The 11,509-nt window shown below is 45.7% G+C and overlaps 2 protein-coding genes across 2 annotated transcripts; one reads left to right on the forward strand and one right to left on the reverse strand.

Annotated features, from left to right (window-relative positions):
- Positions 1 to 842: 842 nt before the first annotated feature.
- ASPACDRAFT_121692 (uncharacterized protein) lies at positions 843 to 5,653 on the forward strand. The gene is made up of 3 exons (XM_020196460.1): positions 843 to 1,388; positions 1,451 to 3,376; positions 3,423 to 5,653. The coding sequence occupies exons 1-3, from the start codon at positions 903 to 905 to the stop codon at positions 5,499 to 5,501; spliced, it is 4,491 nt and encodes a 1,496-aa protein (XP_020055242.1). The 5' UTR covers positions 843 to 902; the 3' UTR covers positions 5,502 to 5,653.
- An 851-nt stretch (positions 5,654 to 6,504) lies between these two features.
- Positions 6,505 to 7,385, reverse strand: ASPACDRAFT_61598 (CVNH domain-containing protein; the record flags this gene model as incomplete). Its single annotated transcript, XM_020203671.1, has 3 exons — positions 6,505 to 6,893; positions 6,947 to 7,046; positions 7,185 to 7,385. 3 exons carry the CDS (start codon positions 7,383 to 7,385, stop codon positions 6,505 to 6,507), a joined length of 690 nt encoding a protein of 229 aa, XP_020055243.1.
- Between the last annotated feature and the right edge of the window lie 4,124 nt (positions 7,386 to 11,509).

Genomic DNA, 11,509 nt, shown 5'->3' on the forward strand with positions numbered 1-11,509 from the left:
TCTTGATCAGAATGCCATACTCCTTCTTTGCGGCTTTAACACGGTCAAACCATTCAGTTAAAAGCTTCGGATCTTCGCATTTTGCACGTTGGATATGATATCTTCGAGAGAACTGAGTCTTCAAAGCCGAAGTACGTTTGACAAAATTGTATACCCATTTTTCACCCACAGAGACTGTGGAATTCGAGTTTCGTTTTTGGAGAAGGATTGTTGCCATATTCCGTACGTATGCCGGCCGAGGATGAAGCCCACGCTTTACAAGCGAGAGAATCCAATCTTTTAAAGCCTCTTCTTCAAGAAGAGTCAATTTCATGGAGTTGGCACGTATATCTGACCGTGCTTTGACTCCCTTAAGGCGTCGTTGCAGAGTTGAACGCGGAATATTGAAAACGCTTGCAGCTTCCTTAACAAGCGGAATTTCGCCATTTTGAATAGCCTCAATAGCGAGGCAGATACGGCCCTCTCGTTCCACCAAAGGATTTGATGATTGAGGCATATTTGGTGGAATTGTTGGTGGTTGAATTGCTTCAATTTCAAGAACGCGAAGACGACGCGCGCGGGTGCCCACTCGCTTGCCGTGCCCACTCGCTTACCGATTACGTTAGGGTAGAGAAGGGTATTTATGTCCCTGTTATCTTACATAGGTGATAAGTCACGTGGCACCGGCTGTAGACGAGGATAACCGGGTGTTTCGGAAGTTAGGCAACCCCGCCGCTGTGACTGGCCAACTTGAAACAAGGATCATGCTTGCTATCCAGCTGCCAGCTCAGCAACTAGTTTGGCGCGAGTATCGACCAACGATGTCAGCTTCCCCGTCTTCCTCTGCTCTTCCCCTGTTTCTATAACTCTAACAAATTCAACAAGATTCATTGCAAAACAGTCTTTTCACACACTTATCAAAGATGTCAAGCCCTGGCAATTTTTTCAACCATCTATTTCACCGGCAGAAAAAGACCGAGAAGCCGGCAACCCAATTAAGGCACAAAGAGACCCAAAAGAATCCCATTACCGATACTTTCCAGCCACTCCCTCACAGGCCTGCAGACCAGCTTATTCAGTCAACACAGACCTCGCGGCCCCGAGACTTATGGCAAGCTGCTTATGACCAGCTTGATAAATCGCAGCGGCATGTTTTGTCAATAAACAAGAAGCTGATCAAGCCAGGTACTGAGAATAATATTCTGGGAAACTCAATCGATCAAGTTATCCAAATAACAAAGGAGGAGTATGAAAAGTATCACCAGACAGCAGATGGAAACTTTCACAAGGCTTCACGGAAAATTATTAATGCAGCACTTTCATTTAAAGATATTATAGGTGCAGTGGCTGCACTCGACCCGACGCAGCATGCAGCTAGTGTCTGGAATATTGTCTCACTTGGTCTGACAGTATGGATTTATACTCAATCTAATACAGGCTGTTACTGACACATTCTCTTGCAAATATCTAGATGGCGAAAAGCTACTCCGCATCTCGCGAAGCCTTGTTTGAATCATCGGAGTACCTGGCGGAAATCCTTACCTACGGAGCTTTTATTGAAAAGAACTTCTACGAGAATAGAAACACCGTTACAAGCAGTTGTCCTGTTGAAGAGGCACTAATCAAACTGTATAAAGCTATTTTATGCTATACAGCCCAGATACAGAAAATACATGACGCGAGTATTGGACAGAAGATATTCAACACAGTGACGAATAATCTTCAGAGATCACTCACCATACTTCAGGCTGTGGCCGAGGCTGAGAAGATCAAGTTGAATCAATGGATATCATTGGATCACTACCTTCGCCATGAACAGGATGCAAGTAATATCCTACACAGGATTAATGGATTAGCCGATTCTACAAATCAGCTTCTTGCACAATCTTATCTCGACAAATTAAGTTTCGCGGAAGGAGCATCTTTTGACTCTTTTATAAATCAGCATGAGGATTTTTGTCTTCCAGATACCAGAACAGGTCTTCTTGATGAGGTTTCGATGTGGGCCCGATCAAAAGGTTCATTTATCTTCTGGTTGAATGGAATGGCGGGGACTGGGAAATCTACAATTGCACGGACTGTTGCTCGCTTTTTTCAAGAACAAGGACTACTTGGTGCTACATTCTTTTTCAAGCGAGGCGAAGCCGACCGTGGTAACTCCAAACGTTTCATATCAACTGTTACAAAACAACTAGTGAATGAATATCCAGAACTGAAGAAGGAGGTCCTGCATGCTGTGGAGAATAATCCAGAGATCATGACGAAATCCCTGAATATTCAGTTTGAAAAGCTTTTTTATCAACCACTTACAAAACTGCAACCTCACCCAACTCCAACAATCATAATCGTTGTTGATGCCTTGGACGAATGTGATGGAGAGAGTGATTCGCAACTTATACTTCACCTCTTGTTTAAGATGCAGGATATCAAATCTGTACATCTTCGAGTGTTTCTGACCAGTCGACCTGAATTTCCAATTCGTCATGGCTTCAACAATCACCAGGATTATCGTGATCTGATTCTTCATGAGCTGCCTAAGCCTATGATCGAACATGATATTCGCGTGTTTCTGGAATATAAACTCTCGAAGATACAGCATGATTGCTCTCTTCCGCCGAATTGGCCGGGAAATGATAAGAGAGAAGAGCTAGCGCAAATGGCTGTCCCGTTATTTATCTTTGCGGCCACAGCGTGTCGGTTTATACAAGAAGGGAAACATCCGGATCGGCGGCTCAAAAAGTTCCTCGAATTTAAAGGCACAGGCAAAGGCCAGATGGACACGATCTATTTGCCCATCCTATATAATTTTCTGGGCAATGACAAGGAGGAGTTACAGGACCTTCTCAGAGACTTTCACACTATCGTCGGTGCTATCATTCTTCTTTCTGACCCACTCTCGATTCAGTCTCTAGCCTCTCTTCTGGAACTGGAAACACAATATATCAGCGAAGTATTGCAGTCTTTACATTCGGTCCTCCATATACCAAGCGATCATGAGGCACCAGTTCGCATTTTACACCTTTCATTCCGAGATTACCTCCTGGCTACACGGAGCCGATTTCATATCAATACGCAAAAGACACATGAGAACATAGCATTGCATTGTCTCAGAGTAATGAATGTTCGGCTTGAAGACAATATTTGCAAACTACCAAGTTATGGAACACAGTATAAGGATGTTGAGCCTCAGATTATCGACAAGTATATTACAGCTGATCTGAAATACGCCTGTCGCTACTGGGTTCATCATCTTGAACAGAGCAAAGGTCAGATCATAGACTATAATATTCTCTCTTTTCTTCAGAAGCACTTTCTTCACTGGTTGGAGGTACTAGCTCTGATTGGAGAGATATCAGAAGCAATTGTATCAATAGATATATTAAAGTTGCGAATATGTGTAAGTTTATACTTTGCTGCTTAGAATACTAGCTAATTTTTTTTAGACACAGGTTGGCCCTGAGTTATCAGATTTTTTATATGACGCAGGGAGATTTACTCGTCAAAATAGTTATATGGCAGGAATAGCTCCACTACAGCTCTACCGCGCTGGTCTTATATTTGCACCGACGAACAGCATCATAAAGCAAATATTCTACAGCAAAGTCAAAGATCAACTGGCAGTTAAAATAGCAGTGGAAAGCTCCTGGAGCCCAAGTCTGCAGACATTGGAAGGCCATTCCAGTTTTGTTCACTCGGTGGCCTTCGCGCCGGACGGCCGCACACTGGCGTCGGGCTCGGACGATAATACTGTTAAGCTCTGGGACACAGCTACAGGCATCGAGCGTCGCACGCTGACCGGCCATTCTAATTCGGTGTTCTCAGTAGTCGTCTCACCGGATGGCCGTACACTGGCATCAGGTTCGGGGGATGATACTATCAAGCTTTGGAACACAGCTACAGGTATTGAGCAGCATACACTTACCGGCCATTCCAGTTCAGTTTCTTCTGTAGCCTTCTCACCGGATGGCCGGACGCTGGCGTCAGGCTCACATGATAATACGGTTAAGCTCTGGAACACAGTTGCAGGTGTTGAGCAGCGCACATTAACCGGCCATTCTAATCTAGTTTTCTCGGTAGTCTTCTCACCTAACGGTCGCATACTGGCGTCGGGCTCGTGGGACAATACTATCAAGCTCTGGAATATAGCCACGGGTGTTGAGCAGCATACACTGACCGGCTATTCTGAATTAATATTTTCAGTAGCCTTCTCGCCGGATGGCCGGACGCTGGCGTCAGGCTCGGACGATAACACCGTCAAGCTTTGGGATACGGATACAGGTATTGAGAAGTGCACGCTGACCGGCCATTCTAATTTAATCAGATCAGTAGCCTTCTCACCGAACAGCCGCATGGTGGCATCGGGCTCGGAAGATAATACCGTCAAGCTATGGGATACAGATACGGGCGTTGAGCAAGGCACGCTGACCGGCCATTCTGATTTCATCAGATCGGTAGCCTTCTCGCCGGACGGCTGTATGCTGGTATCAGGCTCAAACGACAGTACTGTCAAGCTCTGGGATATCACTGCAGGTGCTGAGCAACGCACACTGATCGGTCATTCTGATTGGGTCAGATCAATGGCCTTCTCACAAGACGGCTGTATACTAGCGTCGGGCTCGGATGATAATACTGTCAAGCTCTGGGACACGGCCACGGGTGCTGAGCAGCGCACGTTGACCGGCCACTCTAGTCTAGTCTTCTCAGTGGCCTTCTCGCTGGATGGCCGTACACTGGCGTCTGGCTCGGGGGACAATACTATCAAGCTCTGGAATACAGCCACAGGCGTTAAGCAGCACACACTGACCGGCCATTCTAATTTTATCAGATCAGTAGCCTTCTCACCAGACAGCCGAACACTGGCGTCAGGCTCAGACGATAATACTATCAAGATCTGGAATACAGCTACAGGTATCGAGCAGCGCACACTGACCGGCCATTCTAGTTCAGTCTTCTCGGTGGTCTTCTCACCGGATGGCTATATACTAGCGTCAAGCTCAGGGGACAATACTATCAAGCTCTGGAATACAGCCACGGGTATTGAGCAGCGTATACTGACCGGTCATTCTAATTTAATTAGATCAGTAGTCTTCTCGCCGGACAGCCGGATGCTGGCATCGGGCTCGGACGATAATACTGTTAAGCTCTGGAATACAACTGCAGGCGTCGAGCAGCGCACGCTGACCGGCCATTCTAAATTAGTCACCTCAGTGGCCTTCTCGCCGGACGGCCGGACACTGGTGTCGGGCTCGTGGGACGACACTATTAAACTCTGGGACACGGCCACGGGCGTAGAACAGCGCACACTGACCGGCCATTCCAGCTCTGTCAATTCAATGTTGAACCAATCCAGTACCAGTTATTCTATATCTGTCACCGACTCTTGGGTTTTTTTACGAGGTGACAGGGCCTTATGGCTTCCTGCTGAATATCGTCCTTTTCGATGTTTTGCGGTTAAGGATACTGTACTTTCTCTTGGGTTAGCAAATGGGCGTGTCACGATCATAGGGTTTGACATACTATGAAAAACTATTTTCCTACTTTCTTACAGTCTTTAACTTTCAATCACTGTATGAAAGAAGGGCCTGGGGTGTGCAACGTCTGTATCATTATCCTGTCTACAACGGACCGGCTTGTGTTCTCTAGATTATGTGGTAACCACGACCATATTTCCGTGTATATTAGTCTATATGTCTATACATTACTATATTCTATAGTACATGTAATCACATTACACTGTTATGTTGTGAAACATTATTATTACGCGCCGTTCCGAGTCAAGTCTAGTTTTCCTTTCCGGGGCTGCTGAAACAACTGAAGAGTGTAGGTGGTGACACCAGTATCCGGAAGCTCTGTACCCTTCTTGTTATGCTCTGCCACCCACGATCGTAGCTTCCCCCATTCTGATCTCTTCCACTTCGCCCCCATTTGAGTGGCTAATTCCTGTTGGGTAGGCGGTCGGGCTGATTGAGATCCACTTAATGCGAGATCATCCAGGAATGATAGTAATGACTGTGGGAGGGGGGGAAAGGGATCAGAGTCAGCAGACTTTTGTACTGAGGCTCGGCAAGACCCTGAAAAAGGAGTCAGCTTCACCAATGATGAACACGAGAAGAACCTACTAGTTGCTAGTCCCTGAATGAGTCTACGAAAAAGCTGTCAGTGGCTGAAAATTTAACAGCCAGGGATCGAGGGCAGTGCACAGGCCACGGTCACTGCCCCACCAGCTGGCTGTGGCTTCGAGTTCGAGGCATGGAGAGGTGAAACGAGTCTGGGGAATCTGAGAGATAGTGGCATTGAAAAGAGAATAAACAGTTTAAATATGATAGATGAAGCTATTTGATGAATCGATTGATCAAGCCTTTGGAAGTACATCAAGGAATGAGATGGTGTTTTTCTCGTGGTTTAGAAAAGGAAGGAAGAGAAGGACCATCTGGTGACTAAGCATGTTTGCATGGTTTGACTCACACAATCGATGGCTGCATGTCTGAATGCCTTGGTGCCTGAATATCATGCTGCTTTAATGCCTCAATCGGCATTCCACAGGGGAGTCACCGAAAACCCCGTGACGCCATCAGGAAAGGTGAGGCAGATATCATCGTTGTCTGGAGTAAACGTCCCCGCAGGCTCACCGTTGCATGTACTGTCATGGTATGCTGCAATCTCCCATCCCTGGTTGTTGACCGTCTGCGCAGCATAAAAGTAGTATTGCACCCCCACATTGAGATAGTAGCAGTCCTGCGGATCGTTCAGCGAAATATACCCCCCGATTGTGGTACAGTTGTTGTTGGAGCTCGCAGTCTGCAGTTGCACATCAAAGTCCGATGGAACAGGCCACGACGAGTTGGCGGGGATGGAGGTGACGCTGCCCGTCAGGTTGGAGAGCAGATGTCCATCATAGTTGGCAATGTGCTCCTCTACAACCGCCTCGTCAGCATGACACTATCTCTGAAAAGAGCGCAGCACTTACCCAGGTTCAAAGTGGTGTTCTTGTTGATTGTCCCGTAAGGACCCTCGCAGAGGCAATCTAAAGATCCTCCACCGGCGAGAAGCTGACACTCACCGCAGGACTGCGAGTATGCACCACTACACATCTCGTTATTACTCCGATCGAACTCCCAGGTCTGTAAGTCTCACTCAATTTTCCACTGCAGATTGCGAGTTAGCACCATTCAGTTCTCAGTTGAGCAACAAGGGGAAGTGCTTACTCCGAGGGTGCCGCCGGTGTTAGTGATCTTGTTGGGGAGGAAGACACTGCTGGTGATGGTCCCAGTCCCGTCGCTGGTGGGACATGTTCCCACCAACCAGCTCTCCTTGAGGTAGATGTCGATACACTCGTCAGCGTAGCCCTGGCCATACACAGAGGTGCACAAGCCAGCGGTCACAAGCAGGGCAGTGGTGAGTTGCATTATGAAAACTGTGTCAAGTCCGATGGCTTCCAATACGTACTGGTACTCTGTGCCTAGCAAACCATATTTATATGTAGAAAGTTGAGGCTGATAGCTGAAGGCCGGATTCATACTTCGTCAGCATTGAGTAGGATCAGGTCTTTGTCAGAAACTACAAATGCCTCGCTTGACTGCTGAAGGATCCTGCAGGACTCTAGACTCCCCAAAAACGGCTATCACGCCGGGATCAGGGCAAGGAACAGAATTGTCAAAGCTCTGCTAGTGCTGATATCAGCGAAGCTAGCAGGGCTGCAAGCGAACCCCACGTTAGCGGCATAAATATCCACCCACTTTTTGACGACTTGGGTGCTATCAGAGCCTCTCAGTCGCCAAATGCGGTATGTGGTGCGTTTCACAGTGAAGACAACCTACTGTATATTATTGAGTCTTCCTGGTCATGATTAGTCGTAACTTGTGCTGCCTGTTTGGTGCCGCTTTGACTGTAGGCTGCATCCAAACCACATCCTGAAAAACTCGCCGGTTCTGAATCCCATAATCATGGATGTGTAGCTTCTGCAGCGAACAGTGGGGCATACTTCGGAAACTCCGGACTCCGCCGGGTTCTCAAATGCTTGAATTGTGGCCAGTGCTCAAGATCTGAATACTTGAATCAGGAGATATGATGCTCAAGACATTGTTACTCGAAGATGTTGGCTCTTTGTTCAACCAGGCATCTTGCAGATTGACTGCAGACAGACACTGCTACCAGCCTTTCACTGCATGGAACATGCTGTGAACGGCCACTCGCGGTTGGACTTGGATAAGATCATCTTGAAGGATTGAGCTGAAAGGATGCGAAGCGGGGTTATGAGGCGCTAACGGTGATGCTTGACCCAGCGGACTTGTGCTGGTAGCACTAACTCGCCACGGAGGTTAGTCCGGAGTTCTGGCCTATCATCGAGCTAGAAGGAGTAATTAGTCTACACTCTAGGGCTTACTTTCACTTCAAAGTCAGTGAGGGGATGGTGGTATTCATTCATTACCCTATTCACAAGACACAACACATAATTCCTGCTCAATCCTGCACACTAGGAGTGGACCTCATTGTAGATTGCACACGTCGTACGAAGTCGCCGGCTTGTCGAGCACAAGCCTCTGCTTCTTGAAGGGATTTCATGATCCAGCCAATCATGAGGACATTATGAGGCACCTTCTCTTCCACCACAAGCTCGATCTGAGATTCAACTCCGCGAACTTGTGTCAATTCCCTGTCACCAGAGTGAGGCTTGACATGATGCGCGTCTGTCTGTCCTTGTGTTGTCAAATGTTATTTTGATTCAAAAAGTCGATTATTTCATCACTTGGGCCGCCATTCACTTCACCGCCTGTTTCTGCCGGACAGACGGCCTAGCATAGAAGGCGGTGAATATAATCTTACGTACAGGAGCCGTGTCCCAAAAGTCATGGCACTGCGCTAACGTAATCGGACACCGAACCGGCGCGACACCGAACTGGCGGCCGCGCCGGCCCTCATCAAAATCTTCAAGATCCTCACCACCCTTGACCTCCGTGAAGCTTTACAACCATACCAAAAAGGCTACATACATCAATTCTTGGTGTTTTCAACCGGGCACTTCAACCGGTCATGTTGCTTACTCCTATAGTGGGCCCGCCGGCGTGCCTTGGGAGGCCTTGAAGCCGAAGTCTGAATAGTCTCGTTTTTACACGCCTGTGTAATATTAAAGTCTTTTTGGCCCGTTAAAGTGCCTCTGTTCTTAATAAATCGTCGTGAGGTTTTTTTCTTCTCTTGTTTACGTGCCTCCATAGCCTGTAGCTGCTTGAATTGGTGTTGAAGTAAGATTGTTGACTGTATTGACTGTTTTACTGTCTTTATTACTTTTTCAATAATTTTATGTGTAATCATTAATGAAAGGCCTTGATCTGCGAGTTCCTGTAGTTCTTTTCTCTGTTTTCCCAGCTTGTACAGATTACTAGGTGTTTTTCCGAGGTAAAATGACTGATTTGAATGCGAGGAAGCCGGTGGAGTTTATGTTTTTAACTGTATATAAAGCTCTGAAAGGACCTTCTGAGGATTAAATGGAACAAGGCCTGTAGTATGAAAAATACTGAGGATATTGGTTTTAGTAGAGGCCTTGGTATGTATATTGGTATAGTACTGCAAAAAATCAATCTTGGTAATCGAACTCTCGCCGCCGCGAATAGCTTTATAAATCTGCTGACTATATAGCTTTTTTGATGGCCCAAAGCATGTAATATCAAGCGGTTGAAGCTTGTGAGACGAGTGAGGAGGCATATATAAAGGTATAATCTTGTGAGCTGTACAGAACTGGTCAAACTGCTGTGTTGCATAGCTGCTATGGCTGTCGAGAATCATTAATCGGTATGAACTGACTGTTTGTAAAGCAGTATACTGGTTGTACACGTTTTGAAGCTATTTAAAACCAAGCTTATTATTAGTCTATCTATTCTTACCGACGCTGATATAGTAAGATCTTGGGCAGATCTTGTATCAAATCGATTGGTAATTCTGCGCTGTAAAAATGATCTGTGGTGGTAGAACTAGTCCTAAGGCTGAAACTCCAATAATTGAAGTTATCTATTTGCGATTTTCAGGCTGTATGTACTTTGTTTGTGACTCTTGTGTCTCGAGCCACAGACTATATGTACAGTTAAAGCTATTCTCATCTGGAATCCAGTTTTGTCTATATTCCAGATATCTTTATTAAGAATGCTGGATTTTTGGATTGTGGAATATACTGATTTAAACCACTTCTGAATCAGCTGAGGATTCTTGTATCTAGCACGCTGTAATTATATTTTGAGGTAAATTTAGACTCTAATTTAGAATGATGTTTAACAAAGCGATTAACCCAGTGCTCTGATATAGATCTATCTTGATTTGGCTTTGTTTTTGTATGAAGAAGTAGTTCAGCCGAGAATCGAGTATTGCAGATTCTGAGAGGTAATCCGCGGCGTGCTATGTTATAAATCTATTGTTTTAATGTGCTTTTATCAATTGAGGATAGCTTCTTGTAATCAGTATCTCTTTTAGGACGAGATTTGATGCTATTTAAGCGTTCTTTAAAGGTGCTAATCTTAATATCAAAAGCTGCGGCGCACGCAGCCTTTGTAGAGAATTTTTCGTGTTGAAAAGCCTCAACTGCGAGGGCTATATGTTTATCTTTATCAATTATATCTATTAAATACTAAAAGAACGCGTGATTCGATGATTTGAGCACGTTGTTTGGCTTCAAGATGGTCAAGGTGGTCGAGGATGTTGAGGATCTTGATGGGGCACGCGGAGCTGTCGTGCCGGTTCGGTGTCCGATTACGTTAATGGTATTTACACTATTTAATGTATCAGTCTGCTATTGCTTGTTTATGCATCGATATAGTAGTGAATTTTACCTCTATCAAGTTAGTTGAACTACTTAAGGCAGCTGCTAAAGTGAAATAGGCTAAATAATCAAGATAGCCAATATATAGACCAATCAAAGCTCATACAGCTTACTAAGAATAATGATCGATAACGTAATCGGTAAGCGAGTGGGCATGGCAAGCGAGTGGGCACCCGCGCGCGTCGTCTTCGCGTTCTTGAAATTGAAGCAATTCAACCACCAACAATTCCACCAAATATGCCTCAATCATCAAATCCTTTGGTGGAACGAGAGGGCCGTATCTGCCTCGCTATTGAGGCTATTCAAAATGGCGAAATTTCGCTTGTTAAGGAAGCTGCAAGCGTTTTCAATATTCCGCGTTCAACTCTGCAACGACGCCTTAAGGGAGTCAAAGCACGGTCAGATATACGTGCCAACTCCATGAAATTGACTCTTCTTGAAGAAGAGGCTTTAAAAGATTGGATTCTCTCGCTTGTAAAGCGTGGGCTTCATCCTCGGCCGGCATACGTACGGAATATGGCAACAATCCTTCTCCAAAAACGAAACTCGAATTCCACAGTCTCTGTGGGTGAAAAATGGGTATACAATTTTGTCAAACGTACTTCGGCTTTGAAGACTCAGTTCTCTCGAAGATATCATATCCAACGTGCAAAATGCGAAGATCCGAAGCTTTTAACTGAATGGGTTTGACCGTGTTAAAGCCGCAAAGAGAGTATGGCATTCTTG

The sequence above is a fragment of the Aspergillus aculeatus genome, assembly GCF_001890905.1.
Source record: "Aspergillus aculeatus ATCC 16872 unplaced genomic scaffold ASPACscaffold_10, whole genome shotgun sequence".
Lineage (NCBI taxonomy): Eukaryota > Fungi > Ascomycota > Eurotiomycetes > Eurotiales > Aspergillaceae > Aspergillus > Aspergillus aculeatus.

Bases quoted from the DNA above. Each gene is read 5' to 3' on its own strand.
- ASPACDRAFT_121692 (XM_020196460.1), top strand. From the start codon at position 903: ATGTCAAGCCCTGGCAATTTTTTCAACCATCTATTTCACCGGCAGAAA. The intron at 1,389-1,450 runs GTATGGATTTAT...GCAAATATCTAG, and splicing joins TTGTCTCACTTGGTCTGACA to ATGGCGAAAAGCTACTCCGC. The intron at 3,377-3,422 runs GTAAGTTTATAC...AATTTTTTTTAG, and splicing joins TATTAAAGTTGCGAATATGT to ACACAGGTTGGCCCTGAGTT.